At 41.9% G+C, this 24,705-nt stretch overlaps 1 protein-coding gene across 2 annotated transcripts in view; it reads left to right on the plus strand.

Annotated features, from left to right (window-relative positions):
* Window positions 1–24,705, plus strand: part of mpv17l (MPV17 mitochondrial membrane protein like) — a 101,065-nt gene that overhangs the window by 57,684 nt on the left and 18,676 nt on the right. Inside the window, exons 2-3 of one of the 2 annotated variants that reach the window (XM_073060511.1) lie at window positions 10,610–10,733; window positions 19,634–19,707. In XM_073060511.1, coding sequence (XP_072916612.1) covers window positions 10,610–10,733; window positions 19,634–19,707 — 198 coding nt within the window. Of the gene's footprint in view, window positions 1–10,603; window positions 10,734–19,633; window positions 19,708–24,705 lie in introns of both variants that reach the window. The other variant, XM_073060508.1, reaches the window with a different exon arrangement.

Consider the following 24,705-nt stretch of genomic DNA (forward strand, 5'->3'; position numbering starts at 1 on the left):
TAATGTTATATCATGCCAGCATAACACTATTACAGTGCCAATGATCAGCGATCAGGGTCTAATCCCTGCTGCTGCCTGTAAGTAATTCTACGTTCTTCCTGTAACTGTGTGGGTTTCCTCCGGGTGCTCTGGTTTCCTCCCATATTCCAATGACGTACAGATTAGGGTTAGTAGGTTGTGGGCATGCTACATTAGTGTTAGTAGGTTGTGGGCATGCTACGTTAATGCTGGAAGCATGGCAACACTTGTGGGCTGCCCCACCATATCTTTGGACTGTGTTGGCTGTTGAAGCAAATGATATATTGCACTGTATGATTTGATATTTCAAAGTATGTGTGACAAATCAAACTAATCTTATCCTATAGTTCAACAAATTGTTGAGGAAATGCTGGCATATACAGGGAGAACAGCAGTCCTCCTCAAGTGTCTCCTTCAAGTGGCTGAAGGACAGTTCCCAATTGTCGTGTGGATTTTATCCAGCAGAGGGAATGTGTACATCTTTACAAAGTGAAAACACTGAGATAAGTATAGGGAGCAACATAATCGACAGTATATGGGCCTCACAGAAATCTTTGACTCTGTCAAGTGACAACTTGCAATATGTCAGTTTCCATAGAAGTTCATCTCCCTACAGCTGCCAGATGAAGGCAAGCAAAGTGTAACCGTAACCAGTGATACCTTTAGTGCGGGACGGGCTGTGTCATTCCCCCAGTCTTTCTGATCACGAAGCCTGCTAGTGGACAGGAGCCAGTTTACAGGATGAATGAGAAACATTTTGTTCATTCCAGACCAGGATCATGCCAATTTCAGTCACTGGCCTATACTACACAATGATCCTTGTGTACAGGTAAGTCAGAAGGCTGAGCTCCAACTAAACATGAACTTGCTCACTGATGTATATGATAGAATTGATTGTAAGCTTAATATCTGTGAAACCAAGATTATCTTTCAAATTTTCCCCAGTATGCAATACTATTCTCTAACAATAATTATTTCATGGCTGGACACTGAGAATCATTTCCTAAATCCCAGAAGGCACCTCTCAACAAAAGCATCCACCAAGAATGAGTTTCACCTACAGTGCACCAGCACAGCCTTTGGCCATCTGAAGAAAAGGGGGTTTTAAAATCTCAAAGTCTACTGAGCAGCTTTGATACCTGCTCTTCCTCACATGAATTTCCTACGGCGGGCATTTCAAAACACCAGTGAAATATCAGTGCCATCTTGTCCACCTCAGTGTTCCTCTCCCAGGCCAAAGTCTGCACAATTGTGCACCTAATTACATTTGTGAGCTCATTGCCACAGAGTTTGCACGCAGATTTCACAGGGATTCCATCGTGAACTCCATTAAATTGAGAGATTGTCAGAGAACAGCAGAAGCAATTCAAGAATGTTCTTCAAATTTCGTCGAGGAAGTGTAACAACCCCTCCCGTTCCTGTGTTTACAATTCAAGTGCTTTCCACATGAGCATCAACTAGCCAAACTGGATACCTGCTAGCCTATTAGCACTGCCCCAAACTGGCTTCGTCAGCCACCTGGGCACCAGTGGAATTGGAGTGGAAGTAAATCATATTTGGTCCTGGGGGACTGCTTGATAAGAAGATTGTTATAAAAATCACAGAACTGAATGAAACTCTTCAAGTAATCACATATTTATTCACATATTTCCTCAAGACATACAATGAGGCTAAACACAAAGTACACTGCAGATGTCATGGTCAAACCAACACATACAAACAAGCTAGATGAACTCAGCAGATTGGGCAGCATCCGTTGAAACGAGCGGTCAACGTTTCGGGCTGAAACCCTTCGTCAGGACTGAAGAAGGAGGGGGCAGGGGCCCTATAAAGAAGGTGGGGGGAGGGTGGAAGGTGTCAGGTGAAAATCCAATCAGAGGAAAGATCAAGAGGTGGGGGAGGGGATAGGCAGGAGAGGTGAAGAAGGAATGTAAGGGGAAAGCACTATGGGTAGTAGAAGAAGGCAGAATCATGAGAGAGGTGATAGGCAGCTGGAAGAGGAGGCAGAGTAAAAGTGGGATGGGGGAAGGGAGAGGGAGGGAATTACTGGAAGTTGGAGAATTCGATGTTCATACCAAGGGGCTGGAGACTACCCAGATGGTTGTCAACACCTCATATACCATCTACCATATATCACCTCATATACCATATACCATATATCACCTCTCCAAGTCAGGATGGTCGGTGGCTTGGAGGGGGATTTCCAAGTCATATCTACTGGAAGTCCCAGGTATCTACTGTTCTCGTCCTTCCAGATGGTAGTGTACGTGGGCCTGGGAGGTGCTGTCTTAGGAACTTTGGTGCATTGTTGCAGTGCATCTTGTACACATTGCTGAAACTGTTCATCGATGGTGGAGGGATTGGATGCTTGTGGAAGGGGTACCAATCAAGTGGGCTGCCTTGTACTGGATGGGGTCAAGCTTCTGAAGTGTTGATGGAGCTGCACTCATCCAGGTGAGTGTTGAGTATTCCATTACACTCCTGACCTGAACTATGTAGGTGGTGGACAGGCCTTGGGGAGTCAGGAGGTGATTTACATACACAGGATTCCTAGCCTTTGACCTGCTCTGGTAGCCACGGTGTTTATATGGCTAGACCAGTTCAGTTTCCTGTCAATAGTAACCCCCCCCCCAGGATGTTGATAGTAGGGGATTCAATACGCTGGCCCTCAGACCAGACCATTTGCTTACCACCTGTCTCCTGCTTATTTCCTTGTCCCCTCTTCTCACTGATGCTCATTAAATTCTCCTACCACCCTCCTCCAGAGCAGACTCGATGGACCGAACGGACTAATTTTACAGCAGCCAATTAATCTAACAACCAGCATGTCTTTGAGATGTGGGAGGACACTGAATCACTGGATAAACCCACGGGAGAACACACAACACAGAGGAACAGACTTCGAGCTGTAAGACAGTCCACTCCCTGCAGGTCTCCTGTACCACACATTCAGAATAAAGTAAATACAATCTCCCAAATGAATCTCATTTAGAAAAGGCAGCCCAAAACTTAAAAATAAAGGTTAATTATTATATTTGACTTGCACTTACTGTAAAATAAAAGGCTCAACTTAATTATACTTGCTGATTCATAATATGGCTGTGTATAGCAGAACAACTAACACGACCACTTCACAACATCAGCAATCACCAATCAGGGTCTGATTCCAGCCACTGTCTGTGAAGAATTTTTGTGTTCTCCCTGTGACTGTCTATATTTCTTCTGGGTGCTCTAGTTTCCTACCACATCTTAAAGAAGTACAGGTTAGGGTTAGTAAGATGTGGTTATTTGAGTTACTGTCACCTTCCTGTCAGCTTGAACTAGTCCAGCTATTCTCCTCTGACCTCTCTCATTAACAAGGTGTTGTTTTGCCCACAGAACTGGAAGTCTTTGTTTTTTTTGCACAATTCGCTGTAAATTCTGGCACCAGCAATCATTCCATGGTCAAAGTCACTTGACATTTCTGATGTTTCAAACATCACATTTCTGATGTTTCATCTGAACAACAACTGAATTTCTTGACCATGTCTATGTGCTCTAATACGTTAAGTTGCTGCCACTTGATTGGCTGACTAGATATTTGCATAACGAGCAGGAATATAGGTGTACCTAACAAAGTGGCCACTGAATGAAAATATGTCTGTTTTCCCCGTATACTTGTGCACTTACAACTGAGAGCTTCATATTTTTTATCTTCGAAAAGTCTGATGGTTTCTTGCAGTAAGAGGAATACATTTGGCTTAATTGAACTTTTTAAGGTGATTTTTGAATGAACACTGTGCATTGTGTTGATAACCTTTGATTCATGAAGTCTTACTTTGATATTTTATAAGTTTATTCAACAAAATTATTATCCTTTTCACAAATGCCACAACGTCTTCCAGATTAAAATGGCACTGGTGAACCTTGGCGGCTTCTGGCTAGTGGCTAATAAAACAAGGAGAACAACAAAATACTTGTTATTGACAATTTTTCTGGCAAATCATCATTGCAAGTAATAGTCTGTAACTTCCCTTTGGGCTTGAGGCAACTCGATGTGGCAGAACCAAAGTGAGGTGAGGCAGCAGACCCGTTGCCGAGAGCGAGGAGGACCCAAGGTTCCATTCCTTTAAGCGCCGTGCGGAAGGCTCAGGCACCAGAGCATACGGAAGCAACTGAACTTGATCTTTGATGGAGACGTATGCACCGTGCTGATTTGGAAAGGTCAGATACAGGTTGAAACAAGGCATTGGGATCTCGACCTAAGAGCATATCGAGCCGATCGAACCCGACGTTTGGACGCCAATTTAGGCTGGGCTAGTTTGAAAAAGTCAGGGTGCCAGGGCCCGATGTGAGGGACAGGCAGGTTCAGACTACTGCTCCATGACTCGGCTCTGTGCTGAACTATGGGACTCTCTTCGCGGACTTCAGTTCAAAGCGCTACTTGCTTGTGGTTATTGTTTGCATGATGTGTTTTTCACTCTGCACAATGGGTGCTCGATGGCCTTTTGTTAATTGGTTCTTTTGGGTTTCTTTGTTTTCTGGCTGCCTGTAAGGAGACAAATCTCAAGGTTGTATAAGACCATAAGATATGGGAGCAGAATTAGGCCATTTGGCCCATCAAGTCTGCTTCACCATTTCATCATGACTGATCCAACTTTCCTCTCAGCCCCAATCTCCTGCATTCTCTCCATATCCCTTCAAACCCTGAGCATTCAAGAATCTGTCAACCTCTACCTAAATCTACATAAAGACTTGGCCTCCACAGCTGCCTGTAACCAAGAATTCCACAGATTCACCACTCTCTGGCTAAAGAAATTCCTCCTCACTCTGTTCTAAAAGGATGCAACTCTATTCTGAGGTTGTGTCCTCTGGTCTTAGTCTCTCCCGCCATAGGAAACATCTTCTCCACATTCACTCTATCAAGGCCTTTCACTATTCAATAGGTTTCAATGAGGTCACCCCTCATTCTTCTGAATTCTAGTGAATATAAGCCCACAGCTGTCAAACACTCTTCATACGACAAGCCGTTCAATCCTGGTATCATAATGTACATGTACTTTGATAATAAATGCACTTTGAACTTGAATTTTGAACTTTAGCCTTCTTACATGTTGACAAGCTTTCTGTAATCTGCATTTTAGTTTGTTTCTTCACATCTAGCATTTCTGAAAACCCAGTCTTAAAATCTATGTTTATTAATTTGCTGATATAAGGGAGCATAACTGGAAGGTGATTGGATAAAAGTATAGGGGTAATGGCAGAGTTAAGGTTTTTACACAGCGAGTGATAAATGCATGGAACGTGCTGCCAGCGGAGGTGGTAAAGGCAGATAAATTAGGGACATTTCATAGACTCTTAGATAGGCACATGGACGAAAGCAAAATGGAGGGGGAGGTGGGAGGGAAGGGTTAGATTGGTCTTAGAGCAGGTGAACATGTCAGCACAACATAGTGGACTGAAGGGCCTGTACTGTACAGTTAATTGTTCTTTCTTCTTTTTCTACTTGTATGTAAAAACTTGGTGTCTACTGATATTTTGTCCCAATTTCAAGCTTTATACAACTCTATCTTTAAGGATCAGTGACGAACAGTTATAACGTATAAATAATCTTATATTCCACTAACAAGTTACCAGCATCAAAGCTGGTGAAAACTACCCTTTACGGCCTGAGGATGTTTCATAATTTAGTATCTGTACTGATAACATGGATTATATATTTAAATTATGCAATTGTTTTATTAGTATTGAGATTAATGTAAAGTGCTTCATTTTGCTTTTAATCAACAGCCCCATTTTACATGTGCTGCTGATGAAGTGCTCATCGCCATTTGGTGGCTCCTTTGTTTATATGCAAAGTGTTTTCATCAAGCGTTTACAACATGAGGATATAATTTCAGCTGCAACTATTCTCTGAGCAGCCTAATTCTGAGAAACGCTTTCCTCTCCATCTCCAAGGCTGATAAGAAATTAATGACTGGCAGAAAGTCAGAATGCCTCAGAGGACTCTGCATTTAATAAATTGCTTCCAAAATCTTGTCACTGCAGTTATGTCGACAAACACAAAAGCAGGTGTACATCGCAAGTTCCTAATGGCAACAAATAGAATGTGTGGGAGAGGGAGAATTGTTGCCAACGGCACCGACTAATTTCTGTCCCTTTTCATATTAATTATAGAGCCTTGAGGCACATTAGTAGAACTGTTGATGGCTTATCAGAGAATAATAGTCACGTTATCATGATCTCACATCCATTAAAATAGTGTACACACGTTATATCTGAAGTCCCGTTGGTGAAAAATTCACCTGAACGTTAAGGATGAAGATTGAGAAATCACATCATGCTGAGAAACACTTATTTATATGCATTTGATGTGTTATTCAAAACACCAGACTTGTAAAAAAAAAATCAGTGGTTTCAACATTCAAGTACATTTAATATCAAAGAATGTATAGATTATACAACCTTGAGATTTGCTTGCTCACAGGTAGCCACAAAGCAAGAAACACGAATGAACCCAGTTTAAAGAAAATGAAAGTAAAAATGAGCACTCGATGTGCAAGGGAAAGAAGAGAAAAAATACAAGCCATGCAAACAGTTGAAGCGAACAACAGCATTCCAAACCACAACTGAGACCTCAGATCAGAACCCCAGAGCAGGCCCAAAGCCTCGCTTATCAGTTCATCATATCAGCGGGCACTGAGCACAGCAGCCAGGGCAGTCTTCATAGCTGTAGTGCGGTGGAGATAATCATTGCGGAGACCATGGTTTGATGTTGGCTCCACAAACTACACGGGTTTCCTCCTGGGTCATCAGTATACTAAATGTGCTGCACAAAGGAAAACGGAGAGGCATCCAATGTGACCAGTGCTTGCCTAGATAATGCATGACTTTGGCCTTGTTAGGTGTGGCCTGCATAAGGTGTGTCACTTCAGCAGAAGGAAGTTTTCATAAATGTTTCTGGGTCCCACTTCATTGTTATTTCAAAAGAGCTTTGCCTGTGGAGACTGAAGCTGGGAACCTGATTCCCTGAGGTCACCATCCCCATCCTCTCAATCTTGATTCTGGCCTGGCCAAAGATCAAACTACCACTCTCTTCTCTGTACCTCTACCTTTCCACCGCAATCACCAGGATGACCGTTATAATCATGATTATATTGATCCCTGACAACCAGAATGGATCCTCAGTCCTAGTTACTCCCTAGCAAGCCAACAGTCTTTCTCCCCGGGAAGGGGAGCAAAAAATTAGAGGGCATGGGCTTAAGGTGAGAGATGAAAGGCTTTAAAAAAAACCTGTACTAGCAGAGGGTGGTACCTATACTGAAAGTGATTTAGGCAAGAGCAGTCACAACATTCAAAAGATGTAGATAGGAGGTATTAGAGGGATATGGGTCAAATGTAAGCAAATGGGACTAGCTTGGTAAGTAGCATGATCAACATAGATGTGATGGGCCAAAGGGTCTCCTTTCATGTTGTATTACTCTATGACTATGTCTATGAGCATACGAACAGCCATTGCTCACAAAGTCTACAAGTGTTATTCCGTAGTGTATGACTTATTAGTTCCTTTGTATTATAAAATTCCAGAGCAACTGGAGCGTATGTTCCCTGAATTAATTCCACTGAATGGTCACTGACTTAGCAGGGCAAAACCCACAAAATGCTGGAGGAACTCTGCAGGTCAGGCAGAGTCTATGGAAATGAATAAACAGTCAACGTTTCGAGCCGAGACCCTGCATTGGGATCGGAAAAAAAGATGAGAAGTCAGAGCAGGAAGTTGGGGAGAAGCACAAGGTGGCAGGTGAAACTGGGGGGGGGGGGAGTGAAGTAAAAAGTTGGGAAGTTGATTGGTGAAAGAGGTAAAGAGCTGGAGGAGGAAGAATCTGATAGGACAGGGTAGAAGATCTTGGAAGAAAGGGAAGGATGAGGAGCACCAGAGGAGGGTGTTGGGCAGGTAAGGAGATAGGAGAGAGAGGGAAACAGGAATGGGGATAGTTGAAGGAGGGGTGGGAATATCGAAAGTTTGAGAAATCAGTGTTTATGCTGAGTTCCTCCAGCATTTTGCGTGTGTTTTGCTCTGGATTTCCAGCATCTGCAAATTTTCTTCTATCACTGAATTAACATATCTTTCCTACCTCCAAGCAATTTCCAGTCAAAGAATCCTGTCTTTGACATCTAAAGCAAATAGTGTACCTTCAACAAAGCAATACTCTGTGAAAGACTCAGTCCAACTTGTGCATTGGTGTAGACAAGAATCTCCCAAGACAGAGGCAGCTCAGTCCATCGAATGCTGACCACTCACTGGTCTATTGTGTTCCTCAGTATGTACTGTGAATGCCTGCAAGAAAATGAATTCTATATGCTGACATATATGCACTTTGTTAATAAAGTTACTTTGAACACTTACGCAAGTGCTGAAATTCCGTGATTAATGATGCGTTCAGAGGAGTTTCAGATAAGTGCACTAGATGTGGACAATTAGTGAAATGAATGGTTGCAATCTAAGCTTCAACCGAAACACCTGAGAGGAATCTTCCGGAAACTTCCTGCAGTGAGATGGGGGAAGGAATGTTGTTAGTCTGTTAGCTGCTGCTGATTCTTACAGATGTAAATTGGAAAATGCAGGCCGTGAGCTTCGTGGGGAATTGGATTCCCAGGGCACAGGAGCTGAAGTAACAAGCTACACGCCCGTCTTCAATCCTGGGGGAGCTTCAGTGAATGGAAGTGTAACCTCTTAATTAAACTTCTATCTACAGTCTGTCTTCGTATTAAACATCAAGGTCATGCCGAAATACTCACTGGTCCATAACTGAAAAATATATATTTTTAAATAAATAGAGCCAGAACGGACTTTTTTTGTGTGATTCTGAGGCAGGTCAAATGCTCTCAGGATAATCACCAACACAAAATTATAGCAACCAATTCATCTGACTGAAAGCATAATAATGCTGTATTGTTACTTATTTTTGTCTTTTTACACTGGTCCTGGAGAAAGAGCCTCTATAACTCCTCAAATTATACTGCTGCCTGGCCTTCAGAGATCTCATTACCATATTCTTCTGTTGAGCTCTACCAGCATTAGACCAGAAGATATAGGAGCAGAATTAGGCCATTTGGCCCATCGAGTCTGCTCTTTTATTTCATCATGGCTGATCCAACTTTCCTCTCAGCCCCAAACTCCTGCTTTCTCTTCATATTCCTTCATGCCCTGACCAATCAAGAATCAACCTCTGCCTTAAATATACATGAAGACTTGGCCTCCACAATTCTGGCAAAGAATTCCACAGCTTCACCACCCTCTGGCTAAAGAAATTCCTCCTCATCTCCATTCTAAAAGGAACCCCCTCTTTTTTGAGGCTGTGACCTCTGGTCTTAGACTCTCCCATGCTGGTTGTCTTCATAGGCAACCAGAATTATTTTGTGCATTTCCTAAGTATCTGGTATAAGTTAGAACAGGTAGTATACAGTAACCTATCCTTACCTGACTTCCTGCAGTATCTGGGAGTGCCCATGTAAATACTGAGAAAACACTATTGCAGGATAAATGCCCTAAATTTACAAAAAACCCATGCAGAAACTTATTCCACATCTATAGAGAGAGGCTTTATTGACTTTGGGAGCTCCCTGGGATTGTGGATGATAAGCTTCCATTCTTCTCTGGAGGGGAGAATGATGTCTGTGCATGGATTCTGAGCACAGTTACCACAAGGGCTCGACAGAGCAAGGTCTTAGTCTAATGGCAAGCAATCTATTTGTTTATTGAAATACAGCACAGAATAGCCCATTCAACCCTTTGAGCCATGCTGTCCGCATTCCCCTGATTCCCCTAGCCTAATCACAGGACAATTTACAATGACCAATTAACCTACCAACGGTAGGAAACAGGAACAGCCAGAGGAAACCCATGCAGTCACGGAGAGACATCGGCTGAAATTGAACCCGGGTTGCTGGTACTGTAAAGCGTTGTGCTAACCACTACACTACCGTGCTGCCTGAGTCGATAGTTGACCTGTGGACACTTACATCAGCAACAGAGATGTGCCCTGGCTACATGAACACTTAGGAAAATTCTTGCCCGCACTGTTTTCCTCAGCTCTCCTCCCTCACGCTCTGCCTTGACAGTGACTAAACCTCCATGCTCTCTTGGGTAGAAAATTTGAAAACTTCTGGGTGAAGAAAAATCTTCTCATTTTCATCCCTAATGGGGCTGGTCGGCAGCAGAATATCCGAATGCTACTGGGTCACTTAGACGATAATGGGGACCATTATGGATGAGGTGATTTCATGGACTGGTGGTAGCTGAATGTGGAAATATAGCCGTTATAGTTAATTTGAAATATAGAATCTAATAGAGCAAAAAAATGATTACATCAATCTAATAATGATTAAAATTTCTCAGAAGAATGGCTTGATTAAGTAAAACTGAACGAGCTGTTAGAAAATATAATGATATGTAAATTGGGGAAATTATTTTGGTTTGGTGTCACTCAGTATTAATGAACTAGTGGTTTATAAAGCTGCAGCAAAGATAATTTTGATTGATGACAAAAGCCGCAACTTGTAATTTTCACAGTTTATCTGATGGGTCTTCACTTTATTTTCACAGTCGCAGATCAGCTTGATATTATCTCCATGGCTGATTTGACCACAACTCCAGACGAAATTGAGATGGAAATGGCACGGATCCAACAGCTTCGGGAGGTGCTGGTCCGGAGGGAATCGGAGCTGCGATTTATGTAGGTATTTGGGTATCCGATTCACCGTCAAACTCTGCTGAGTGAGTTACTTCTACAGATGAACCGTGATTGTTGGTTCTTGAGTACATAAAGTTCAACATTTAACAGCACCACTTTAATAAATGTTTATATAATATTTGGTTCAGTTCAGTGGCAGTTTTTGATTTTTATTGGATTAGGCAAAATTGCTTAATTTAGTTTATTTAAAGATCTTTAGTCAACAAGCTTCTTTTGATGCTAAAAGCAAAAGGAGTAGGCAAGACTTTTCAGGTTAAATCTCTAATCTGGTTTGATATCCAACAAATCACATGGCAAGACTAGAGACTCCAATTGCAAATGATATTCAAAAATAGATAGGCAAGAGGAAGGTGGGAAAAGATGGAATTAAGGGTTGAGCTAGGCCTGGAGTGTAAGCAGTTATGAGTTGGAAAAGAATTATTGAACGTAAATGTATTCTGTCAAGTCATGTGCTATTTGCTCTGATTGAAATAATCAATTATTAGCTAGCTACTAACTTTAACCAACATACTCTTGGTCAACTGTGCTTAGGTAGCATAGTGGCTAGTGGAAGGCTTTACAGCACTAATGATTGGGGTTCAGTTCCTGCCGCAGTTTGTATGTTCTTCTTGTGATCACGTGAGTTTTCTCCAGGTGCTCCAGTTTCCTCCCACATTTCAGAGACGAACGGGTCAGGGTTAGTGAGTTGTGGGCATGATAGGTTGGCGCCGAAGAATGGCATTGTTACAGGCTTCCCCCCAACACTGTGTTGGTTGTTGGCGCAAATGACGTATTTCACTGTGGTTTGATGTACATGTGATAAATAAAGCTAACCTTTATCTTCCCTCTCAGCACACTTTGCCCCAGATGTTATGTATCCCTGTGTGAATGAAGGAGGAGAAGAGGATGCTGTTGATCATCCAAAATAAAATGAATTATTTCTGGCAAGAGTCCAAAACCAAGAACACTGTGTTGCTTTTGAATCTTTATATTAATTCCCTCAATTTAGTGGTTATTTAAGTGCTACAAATCTAAGACCAAACTCACTGGGCTCCAGGATAAAAGATTACTGCAGAATAGTCATGTTTCTCAGGTTAGTCATGTTTTCCCCATGTTATTAGAGATACAAAGCAGTAGAGAGTTTAGGAAAAAAAAAAATTTCATGGAACTTTATAGGTCCCTACTTTCCTATAATTTTCATTTTAGACTCAATGAAAATTTTTTCACATCTGTATATTGCTTTCCAAGTGCCAGGACATAGTAGAGAGAATAGTCCAACACAGGAAAAGGCCCTTCGGCCCACAGAGTTGTGCCGAGCCAGCTGAAAAGCAAATCAAAAACACCCAAACACTAATCCGTCCTACCTACATGTAGAAATAAGATGTTTAATCATCACCATCCTTCCTGTGATAGAAGTTATGAAATATTATGTAGTACGCTGCTTCATCAGTTAGTGACTCAGTGCATTTCATCATATTACCAAACAGCCACCCATTAGACACAAACAATGTCTAATTGCTTCAAGTTTTGAATTTATTAAATGAAATGATTCACATTTAGTTATCTGTTGTAGATTTTACATCATTCTGAGGCTTTCAATATAAATATTGCCTCTGTGTTGTTGACAAGTGCAGTACATGTAAGATGATGGAAGAGAGCTCCTTGATTGCTTTCAGATCTCTATCCAGTTACCTTCCCTTTGCAAGCCTCTCCCTAATGGGAGCCTGTTGCCATAGAGAAGGGCATGAAACATGAGTACAGTTTCAAGTTGGATCATCATCTGGTTTCCAGGGAAGCAATACCTCAGAATTATGGTTCAAAATACTGAATGATTGTCTATTGTGAATGATGAGTTTCGCCTAAGATGAACAGCCAGAAAGTCCTACGGTCAATTAGCCGAATACAACCTTAGTGAAGCAACTGTTGCATAGGCGATAAAACGAGTTGTCACTTTCATCTCAACCATTTTGTGCTGTTGCCAAAGCTCATTATAACACATGACAGCAAACAAACAAAAACAGACTCCGTTTGGAATAGTAAGCAGCCCCTTGGTGCTTAACATTGCTCTCAGGATGCACGGATATCGTGACAAGAAGATGCCTCTAATCATTTCTACTGTTGTTCTTCAATTCGACTCTCTCTGCCCCTGCTGTGCCTTGAAAATCCTCTTGGAAGTTCACCAGTTGCATTTAAATGAGGAAACAGCAGAGGACCCAGGGAAACCCCAGTTGTTCATCAGGAATGTGAAATGGTCAAATATCTCTGACAAACCAAAAAGGAGAACTTAGGTCCTAAGTAAAGAGAATTTTAAAGAGAGTTTTTTTTCCCAATGGTAATGTGACTCAAGGCGCTTTCTGTTCTCTAGTTGGGTAGATCAGAACTTTCTCCAGCTCTTCAGCTGCCTGAACTGAGTAGAAGGGAGTATTGGAATCTTTTCCAGGGGGAAGTTTCTGCCAGTTTCTTCCCAATTGATAATTATGAACCATTCTTACCAATGAAATTCATTTTGTAACTGGCACTGTCCTCACAAAATAAGTTGCCAACAGTCATTGTCAGATGTTTGGGTCATGAACATTACTAAATTCAATGACAAATAAGCAACTTCATGCACTAGAAAGGATTTATAAAACTACAGATTTTTTAAAAAACCATACATAGAACATTACAGCACAGTACAGGTCCTTTAGCCCACGATGTTGTGTTGAGCTTACTCTAAGATCAATCTAACCCTTCCCTCCCACATACCCGTCCAGTTTTCTATCATCCATGTTCTTATCTAAGAGTCCCTAATGTTTCTTAAATGTCCTTAATGTATCTGCCTCTACCATCACCCTTGGCACTGTGTTCCACACACCCACCAGTCTCCATGTATAAAATCTACTTCTGACATCCTCCCTATACTTCCGTCCAATCACCTTAAAATGATGCCCCCTGCTTCCTTTGCTGACACGATTATAATCATGTATAAGCTTCATTCTGTGCAGGCATGACTACAATTTCTATTAGGACTTTAATACTTTTAATATTTAAAGTCAGAATTGATCATTTCAGTGTGCCTGAAGGGTTTACTGAATTGTTTTGGTTTGATTGCTTGATGTAGGTCAGTAATAATTGAAGAACTTGGTCTGAACAATTACAGGCATATGCTGCAATAAGTAATGAATCTATAACATATTGTAAGGCTCCCATTTTTACCGTAATATCTGAGTTTGCTATATGTTGGGAGGCCAGATTGTTGAGAAATGCAGTGCTTTGTAACTATTCACAAGGGGTGACACGTTCTTGTGGCACAATCTTCACTACAGTCAGCAGAAAATAGAGAAAAGTTCTGAACTAATGGGGCTAATCAGCAGATTGATCAGCAGAGCCTTTCCCTCTTCCTCCCACACTGACTCACTGCTTCACCTCACTACCTGGACATGTCGTGCATGTGTATACAGATTGAGTGATGGCGCTTGGCCAAGTGGTTAGGGCGTTCGTCTAGTGATCTGAGGGTCACTAGTTCGAGCCTTGGCTGAGGCTGCATGTGTGTCCTTGAGCAAGGCACTTAACCACACATTGCTCTGCGACGACACCAGTGCCAAGCTGTATGGGTCCTAATCCCCTTCCCTTGGACAACATCGGTGGCAAGGAGAGGGGAGACTTGCAGCCTGGGTAACTGCCGGTTTTCCATAAAAAAAAACCTTGCCCAGGCTTGTGCCCTGGAAACTTCCCAAGGCACAAATCCATGGTCTATCAAGACTAACAGAGGCCTACTACTACTATACAGGTTGAATACATCATATTCAAAATGTCTGGGTCTGGAAATGTTTTGAATTTTGGATTTTTTTTTGTATTTTGGAACATAAAATGAGATAGCTTGAGATCGCCATCATTTTTGTGCTACTGGTAAGCAGTCTTAGACTTGTTTATCACAGATATGTACTTAACAGAAAAATTATTACGTACTATTAATATAATGAAAATACAACATGTGCAGGGCAACAAAAGCAGCGTTGGAAGAACACCTGAATCAGCTGTTGAACAGCAACAAACAATGGCAGGCTTTCAGTCTCCGCCTACAATGCTGTGCTTTGTTTAAGAAGTTACAGTACAGTGTTCTTATATTTCTCTTTTATTCTTAGATTTTATGTAAGGTATAAAAGCAATCAACATTGTAGACTTGTTCTGGTGCTGGATTTTCGTGATCAGGACACACTTTAAAATTTAATGCCGTGCCTTTTTAAAAATTTCTGCAACCAGCCTGCTGAATATTCACAATTACTTTCAATTTTCAGTTCGTCATGATAGATCTTTGCTCATTTCATGACCAACATACTGTTAAGTGGCATATGTTCATTCCAACACTGATGATACACGATCGAGATCTTCATTTTTTGTTGCATGTTTATCTATCTTCCATTAATTTCTGTTCATTACATCGGTGAGGTCACTTCTCAGAACTGCCTGTGGTGTGCAGACAACTGCGCATCGCCTGGGAACCTTCCCAGAGAAATGTGAAGCCTCCCATTTGTGTCATCATGTCAGTGCTCAAAAGGAAAAATTCAGATTTTGGATGTTTTCAGATTTTAGAATTTCAGACAAGGGGTACTCAAGCTGTAAGAGGTTTACTAATGTACAGACATAGCGTCACCTTTTAGCGACAATATAAAGAGCTAGTTTTCTTTTAAATTTTACAATGGCTATTAATGCTCAGATTTTATTATTGTACTTCATTTGCAAGATAGCATGGCCAGGTCTGGTTGTTGCAAAAAACACTGGTCCAGAGTTTGCAGGGCTTTGCCACATTTGTTGCTAGATTTATTAATATTGTTCTCAGAGAGAACAGATAGCAGCATGAGAAGGAGATGCTTTGGATAATTACTACTGTTCTGCAGTTCAATCCTGTCTGTCCCTTCTGAGCAATGCAGATCACCCCAGATTACAAGATTTGTTACAAGATTCAATTTAAAATTTATGGCACCCCCTTTAGACTTGTACCCTTTACATCCCTTTCTTTGCTCCACTAAAAAAAATACTCTCCAGGAAGAGGTGTAACACATAACAGTTCTGTAGTGGGAGAAGCATTGATCCCACTGATAAATTCATTCCAGAGGGATGTTTAAATGCATTGTATTAGACTTTACTAATGTGTAAACAAAAAGCTCCAAGGGCTCCTTCAGAGATTTATGTCTGATAGTGAGAGTTGTAGTAGCATGGAGCAAGGGGTACCTTTAAGGACTGAGTTGTTTCACGTGGTTTGACTTTGATTAATAGTTGTTCCAGCCACTGCAGTTTTATTAAGTTTTCTGCGGTTAATAAATGATGCACCTCTTATTTGCCTTTGCAAATGGGAAATATTAGAGCTTATAGACCTGGGATGGGTTGTAAGAAATCGCATGTGAGTTCAGAGTAGTGGGATGTTCAAGTGACTGTTTGGGCCCTCCATAAGCCTTCTCCAACATCTCCACTGGCAAAGTCTCTGAGGGCAATGTTAGCATTTATTTCCAGAGGACTAGCGTATAAGAGCAAAGATGAATAAGGGTTTATGAGGCATTGCTCAGGCCACACTTGGAGCAAATTTGGGTCTCTTATCTAGTAAAGAGTGTGTTGGCATTGGAGAGGGTCCACAGGAGGTTCTGTGAATGAAAGGGTTAAAGTGTGAGGAGCATTTGATGGCTCTGGGCCAGAACTCACTGGAGTTTAGAAGAATGAAGGGGGATCTCACTGAAACCTATCAAATATTGAAAGGCCTAGGTAGAGTGGATGTGGAGAGGATGTTTCCTATAGTGGACGAGGGTAGGACCAGAGGACACAGCCTCAGAATAGAGGGATATCAATTTAGAACAATGATGAGAAGGAATTTCTTTAGCCAGAGGGTAGTAAATCTGTGGAATTCATTGCCTCAGATAGCTATGGAGGCCAAGTCATTGAATATATTTAAAGTGGAAGTTGATAGATAATTGATTAGTTGGAATGTCACAGGAGAGAAGCCAGGAGAATGGGGTTTGAGAGGGATAGTAAATTAGCCATGATGGATTGGCAGAGCAGACTCGATGTCTTAGGGTCTTATGGCACTTACCAGTATGGGAGGCAGTCTGAGTGTGAAGCCCAGTCAAGCAAGCGCCCTTAGAACAGTGATCAGTGCTACCACTAAGTGTAGGAGGATCTGTGAGGATCACTAGCTATGAACCATGAGGTCACATGCTTTGAGTGGCCTGCTGGTCATGTAGTGGTGAGTCTTTGTTAGGAAGCAGCGGCTTCCTTAAGGAATAAAGGCCCACGTAACAGTCACTGAGTTATAGAGATGACTCCAAATGAACTCATACTCTTTCAATAAAACAATGATGTCAAGTAAATATTCTCACTGGAAATTCATATCTTACTCAAGGGATAAGTAACTTGTTCTCTTCTAGACCTTTGCCGATCAGCGATGCACTGGGTTTTACATCCTTCCTCCAAGGAAGCCAATTTTAGCTCCTCAGTTACTAATGATCTAGATCAGCCAATGCTTTATTGTAATGGGGACCTTGTGGATCACATGACTTAATACTTGCCTTTATAACTTAAATTATCAGGGGACTTTATGATATACTTTAACTTTTTATACACAAAATAAAATTGAATTAAATGCTTAATGAATTTTATTGAAATGAGACATAAACAATAGACTGAAAAACTAAAGCGATTTTTACATCATCTATCTAATAAAATGGAAAAAGTGACTGTAGTAACTCAACCAGAGATATCACATCTCCTGAGCAAACTGCTGTGATACATGTTGGAGACTCAACTGCTCAACTAATGGAAGTGACATGTGGCATGAATAAATAATTAGTTAGCCTGGCACCAACCTCCTGATGATGGAGCGAGTACAGATGCAAGGGCATTCTCACACCTCCAGGCAAAGTTAGATGATTGCTGTGTACCAAAGTACTGCACTGAAGAAGATGCGAGTTCTACTTTGATCATGAAATTGGATTTTCACCGAGTTAATCACTTCAACTGAGAACAAACTCTTGAGGCAGCTCCATTTCTCATAAAATCACAATGACTCCATAGAATGTGTAAGAGTTTCCATTAATCCCGAGGTGATACATGAAGTTAATAAAGATGTGACAACTGAAAGCTGGAAGATTAAACAGCTGCCAAGCCAATACAAAAATATGGAGTTAATTAAATATTTAAGATCAAATATCTGTATGTGCTCATCAATATAAATTTGATCTAAAACGATTTTAATTTTGGCTGATACTTCCTCTAGATTGTGGGACTGACTACAATAATCCCCCAGCCTGGAAGTCACCATACGTAGTTAACTTCTGTTGTTTTTCTGTAGCTCTGGAAAACTTCATGCTGTTTGCTGATGTGAATAATTGTGATGAAATATTAACAAAACTACAGATGCTGGGAATCTGAAACAAAAATGTTGGATACACTTTGAGAAAGGGTACTAGACCAGAAACCATGAAGAGTTTCACTTTCCATAGTTGCATACTGGCCTGTTGAGTGTTTCCATAATTTTCTGTTTTGAGAATGATTGTTGTATCTAGCCAGCATAAACTCATTATTTATAGGACAGACTAATTGTTACAGGATTAGGGTTAAAGTATTTTGTATAGCTGGCATGGGTTAAATCTAGCCTGCACCCTTTTTATTTAAAGAGGTGCGTTCTGCCTGCAGCTAGTGGTGGAGCTGTGAAGGTGGTGAGCTGGTGTTGGTGCAGCTGATGGGTGACAGTGTTGAAGCTGAAGATGGTGCTGGAGCTGGTGATGGTGTTCATGAAAATGATAGAGCCGAAGATGAAGGTGTTGATGGGGATGGGGATGAAGCTGAAGATGGTGCTGGAACTGGAGATATTGATGGTGAGGAAGCTGGAGATAGTGATGGGGATGCTGATGCTGGAACTGGTGATGGTAATGATGATGATGGAGTTAGAGATGTTGATGTTGATAGTGTTGAAGCTGAAGATGGTGCTGGAGCTAGTGATAGGTGATGATGAAGGAGGTGGAGATGCAGATGTTGATGGTGTTGAGGCCAAAAATTTTGCTGGAGCTGATGATAGTGATGCTGATGAAGCTGGTGAGAGTGATGGTGTTTGTGATGAAGCTGAAGATGGTGCTGGAGCTGGAGATATTGATGGTGATGAAGATGAAGATGATGCTGGAGCAGGTGATGGGCAATGATGATACTGATGGAGCTAGAGATGTTGATGTTGATGGTGTTGAAGCTTAAGATGGTGCTGGAGCTGGTGATGGGTGATGAAGCTGCAGACGATGAGAGTGATGGTGTTGGAGCTGGTTTTGGTGATGGTGATGTTGATGGAGCTGGAGATGTTGATGGAACTGGATCTGGGGCTAGATATTTCCTCTCATTCACCTTCTACTTTCTTCTCTTCCAGACAGATTGGCAAGTATTCAGCTTCCTCTTGTCAGGAACATTGTTTGCACCAGCCACTCTCCCTCGGTCTCCACCCTAGCACAGACATTCCCTTTGTTCTCTCCATCCCTCTCCTTCTCCACAACTTGAAGCATGTTTTCTCCCCCTGACTTTTCTCGGTTCTGATGAAAGGCAATTGACGTGAAACCTTAACCCTGATTTTCTCTGCAAAGATCCCCTTGGCCTGCTGAACGTTTCTTGTACTTCCTGCTTTTAAATCAAAATAGGAAGTTGGGAATGGGACTTAAACCTGCACCTTTCTGAAGTACCAGCGATATTGCTGAGCTGACTGCAGGGATACTATTGTTACCATTTACTGTTCTTGGGATACCAAAATTTAAGTCATGTAATAATTTGCATTAAACTATTCACTCACTGACAGAGTCCAGGATGAAACAAATTATTTTTAAAAAATTGAATAATTCATTTTCTGATTTTTTTTTGATGTACTTTAAATGATAAATAACAGTTATGGTGATTTGCAGGATGGATGACATTCAGCTGTGTAAAGAAATAATGAATCTAAAGCAGGAGCTCCAGAAATTAGTCTCCATTCCAGGTAATTTGATGCTTTAAATCTCTAACAGTCTTTGGAAATCTTTAGTTTTTTTCTTAAATTTACGCTCATCCACTGTGTCATCATGAAGAACTGAAAGCTTGGGGACAGTGCATTGATTTCTGCTCTAGCAAATTTCCCTAGGGGTATTGGATTCCCATGTGCATTCTGAGCTGTTGACAACTAGATATATCAGAATGGTCACTTGTACTTAACTGCAGTACACTATTAGAAAATGTGGTAGAATTCTCTGATTGAATGGCTGTAGTACTTTATATTAGCACAAAATGAGGAGAATGCAGTTGATCAAATTTGTGCAAAATATTTTTTTGTCACCCTGGAAAACAAGGTCAGTGTCCAGTGAGTAACAAGAAGAGGCAGCAAATGATGTGATGATGTAGCGGCTTGTGAGGTGATAATATCAATGTAGCAGCGTACAGACAGGAAAAATGACTCGTGATGTTTTGATGAAAATGGAAGACACTTAATTGTGTTTTCTTTTAAAAGTAATAACTTACAAACATAATGTATTGTTCTGTCAGTGTATTACTCTCAATGGAACAGAATACATTGCTAATGGCAAAATATCATGAAGCAACAACAGTCATTTACACAATCTCAGTCACTGCTCTTCACATTTTGTTATCTGGAATGACCGAGCAGGAAGCTTTTATGTTTATCTAACATCACCAGATGGGCCAATACAAAACCCCAGTCTTTTTGAATGACTGCAAGAGAAGTCAGAGAGTTCTAGGGACCTACATCATGTTAATGCAATGACTATCAACCACCCATTTATGCTAATTCTACAATAATTCTTCTTTTCTTATTTACACATTCTTATCGATCCTCCCGCCACCTCCCCCCCCCCATCCCCCCGCACAGATTCTACTATTTAACTTCATTTAGGGCAATTTTACTGTGGTCAATTAAACTAACAACCCCCGTGGCTTTAGGATTGGAAGGAAACTGAAGCACTTTGAATAAATCTACACAGTCACAGTGAGAACGGTGTAAACTATCAGCAAGCAGCACTCAAGCTCGGACTGAATGAGCTTAGGAGGCCTCATTATTGTATCACTGTAGTTAGTTATAATATTCAACTGAAAGCAGTAATTCAGGGGTGCATTTGACAGGAGGATTTGATGTAATCATGTTATTTCTAAAGGAAGTACTTCATTTTATGGATTACTACATCTTAATGTTGAGGTCTTTGGGAATTGTATTTATCGTCTAATTGTAGGTATGAGCAGAGTTTGTTTTATTCATTCAAGACATTCATTTGTTCATTTAAGATTGTTCAGTGTCATTTCCAGTCTCTGAGAAAATATAGGTCCTGATTTGGAGTCTAGGCAGTAATCTTGGCCACAAGGTCTAAAGCATATGCCAATTGCCTGCATGTTGAGAGGTCCAAGCGATTTTTAAGTAGTAATTTTTTAAAATTTGTTAAATATTTACAATAGTAAATATATACTAGCCACCCTAGCAAAGAAGAGGTGAAAGTTGGTGGTTTCGGGAAGGGATGTGTGGAGTACAGTGGATGTTGGAGGATGCTGACAGTAGGGTTCGTAAACATGAGATTGTAGGGAGAATGGAATCGCCTGAGTCAATAGATGCCAAGACATTGCACTGGAAGCTAAAAGTGGATTTCTTACCCAATCCACCAGGGGCTAGGATGCAAACCCTGGAGACCGTACAACACCAGTTGATGCACTGAAGCTGCAAAGGACCACACTTAAGAAATGTTGCTTCATTATGTTCAGTGTAGCCAGTTTTCAAAGGCAGAGTTCAATGCAGGTGCACGAATATATAGAATCCATTCAGATACCTGATGTGCCAGTCCGACATTTAAACTAGGTCCCAGCTTCTTCAAGGCAGATCCTCTTCCTTTCTCTGAATTCATGCAAATTAAGGCAGAGAGTAAGAAGGCATTCAAATTTCCTCACATTACCTCCAGTTCCACGCCTCAACCTTATCCCTTTTTCTCAATGTCCTTGTAAGGCCAAGATAGTTAAAATCAAGCTAGTATATCTGCACTATTTAGTGGGATTTCTGGGTGCATTAGTGTCAATAACATGCTACAATAGTGCCAAGTTATGGCCCCTTCCAACAAGATACAGCCTGACCAGCCACCCTTGAGATTCAATGGCATTATATTCAGTAAAAACTTGAGAGCAGGGAGGTTATTCTGCAACTGTACAAGGTACAGGTGAGGCCACACCTTGAGTACTGGGTGCAGTTCTGGACTCCTTATTTGAGGAAGGATATACTGGCTTTGGAGGCAGTGCAGAGGAGGTTCACCAGGTTGATTCCAGAGATGAGGGGGTTAGACTATGAGGAGAGATTGAGTCACCTGGGACTGTACTCGCTGAAATTCAGAAGAATGAGAGGAGATCTTATAGAAACGTATACAATTATGAAAGGGATAGATAAGATAGCGGCAGGAAAGTTGTTTTCACTTGTAGGTGAGACTAGAACTAGGGGACATAGCCTCAAGATTCAGGGGAGTAGATTTAGGATGGAGATGAGGAGGAACTGCCTTTCCCAGAGAGTGGTGAATCTATGGAATTCTCTGCCCAATGAAGCAGTGGAGGCTACCTCAGTAACTATATTTAAGTTAAGGTTGGATAGATTTTTGCATAGTAGGGGAATTAAGGGTTATGGGGAAAAGGCAGATGAGTCCATAGCCAGATCAGCCGTGATCTTATTGAATGGCGGAGCAGGCTCAACAGACCAGAAGGCCTACTCCTGCTCCTATTTCTTATGTTCCTATGTTCTCAGGGATGTGCAGATACGAAAAACAATTAAAACAGTATGGTGACAATGTTCTGCTAGTAACTTGGGTCAGTAATCCTTGATAACCATGATATGCAAGTTCATTTTATGCACATACTGTAATTATATGGAAGCCCAGAAGTTGAGGCCCAAAGCTGGAATCCAATGTCTTGTCAATGAACGAGTCCACTGGAGGCTGGGGGACAAAAAACTAGCCTCTCCTGGGGTTAGCGGACTGTGTACGTGAGTGGGTGGGAGGGAGAAATGCAGCTATTGTTGTTTTGTTGCTTGTTGTGTTTTCTGTTGTTCTGCTGTGAATTGTGGGTGTGCTAAGTTGGCGCCAGAATGTGTGGCAAAACACTTGCAAAATCCTTGGCTGTGTTGGTTGTTAACACAAACAACGCATTTCCCTGTATGTTTTGAAGTACATGTGATAAATAAATCAGAGTCTAAATCCCACTGTGTTTTTACTGAGATTCACCGAAAAGTTGTTGTAATTTTTGTTTCCTCTGCCCCTATTTCCCGGGTTTATCTGATCACACAATCCCCATATTCAAAATGCTTCCAATAGACTGCATTGGAACCCATCCAGTCAAAAACCAGGCCATTCAAACCCCTTTTTTAAACAAAGTATTTACCATTTTTCTCAGTCTCGCCAGCTTCATAGAGTACACCAGAGCTATAATTATCTACCACAGTGGAGGGCACTGCAGGTAGGAAGCTGTAAAGCTGCCAAGTTACTGTACTCTACGGGTTGTTCAGCCTCTTCCCAGAACTGAGCTTCGTAACTCCTGCCAGCAGGACTGTTCACTTCTGCTATCAGCAGTCTGCTGATCCCATTGCTCCCAGTGGCAGACCAGCAGTCAGAACCATTTCCTTCTTGAAGGCATTGCCGACTTCAATAATAATTCACATTGCCACAGGAGGGTACTTGAGTGGGTATTATTGATTTGCAAGTCTGTGGTCTTGCTGAGATAAACATATTCAGACCTACTGTTGAGATTGTTGGAAATTATGCTGTATTCCCTGTGGCACACTGCTTAGGTTGTTTTTTGACTGGATGCTAGTTCTGCGGCAGGTCTAATAAGCTGGAAAGGCAAGGGACATCGTAGATGAGAAGGCTGCAGCTTGTTGGGGGAGAGCTAGGAGCCAGCATGTCAGTTAATTAAGGGACACAGAATGCTGGAGGAACTCAGACAGCATCTGTGGAGGAGAATAAACAGTCGACGTTTCAGGCCGAGACACTTAATCAGAACTTGAAGTGACGTGGGAAGAAGGGGAGGAGTACTAGCTAGAAGATGATAGGCAAAACCAGGTGAGGGGGAGGTAGGCTTGTGGGAGAAAGGGTACGAAGTGAGAAGCTGGGAGGTGATAGTGTGGCCAAGGTCGACTATGGATGTTGTGTCCTAGCTATTCACGTTGTTGGTGCAGCGCTGTCTGTGGCTGATAAGACCAATGCGGGAGCGGCAATCTATAAGGTCACACCTATAGATGGTCTCAGCTCTGCTGGAGATGCAGCATTCCTCTCTATGGGCCTGTTAGTCTTCTGCTGCCTTCAGGAATCTTTCCTCACCTGACTTAACGTGTTGTTTCAGGGCGCTCCTCCCTCTGGTGTAAGTTCCTCACAGGACCTTCAGTGTTGATGCCCCACTTGCAGACATCCCTGTAGCATAGCTGAGGGCGGCCAGCTGTTCTCTTCCCGGAAGCCAGATCACCGTAGAGTATGTCTTTTGGGATGCAGCCAATCCTGCGTGAGGCAGGCATGGCCCAGCCAGCACAGCCTGCGCTGCCTAGCTGACCAAGAAGACTTGGGCAAAGACTGTCAGCAACATTGGAGAGGGAGATGCCCCTGTAATGTCAACGGTCCTTCCTCTCAACTTTTTGTACAGGGTAATGATCTTGGCATCCCTCATATCCTGTGGTACAGCTCCTTCCTACCAGCACTGACAGAGGACTTCTTGCAGAAGCTGCAGTAGTGTAGTCATGCAGTGCTTGATCAGCTCTGGAGGAACCCCCATCATTGCCTGGTGTCTTCCATGAGGCTAAGCTGCCAGCCGCTTTGCTGAGCTCCTCTAGGGTCAGCTCTGTATACAGTTCTTCCATTGTTAGTGGGCACTCTTGGTGCCCACGGCTGAGTTGGTGCCAGTGTTCTCTCTGGGCTAGAGGTTAGAGTAATGCTCTATACATGTTTGCCCCTTTCTGTGATTACTTCCCCATTGATGGATT

The sequence above is a fragment of the Hemitrygon akajei genome, chromosome 11 (genome assembly GCF_048418815.1).
Source record: "Hemitrygon akajei chromosome 11, sHemAka1.3, whole genome shotgun sequence".
Classification (NCBI taxonomy): Eukaryota; Metazoa; Chordata; class Chondrichthyes; order Myliobatiformes; family Dasyatidae; genus Hemitrygon; species Hemitrygon akajei.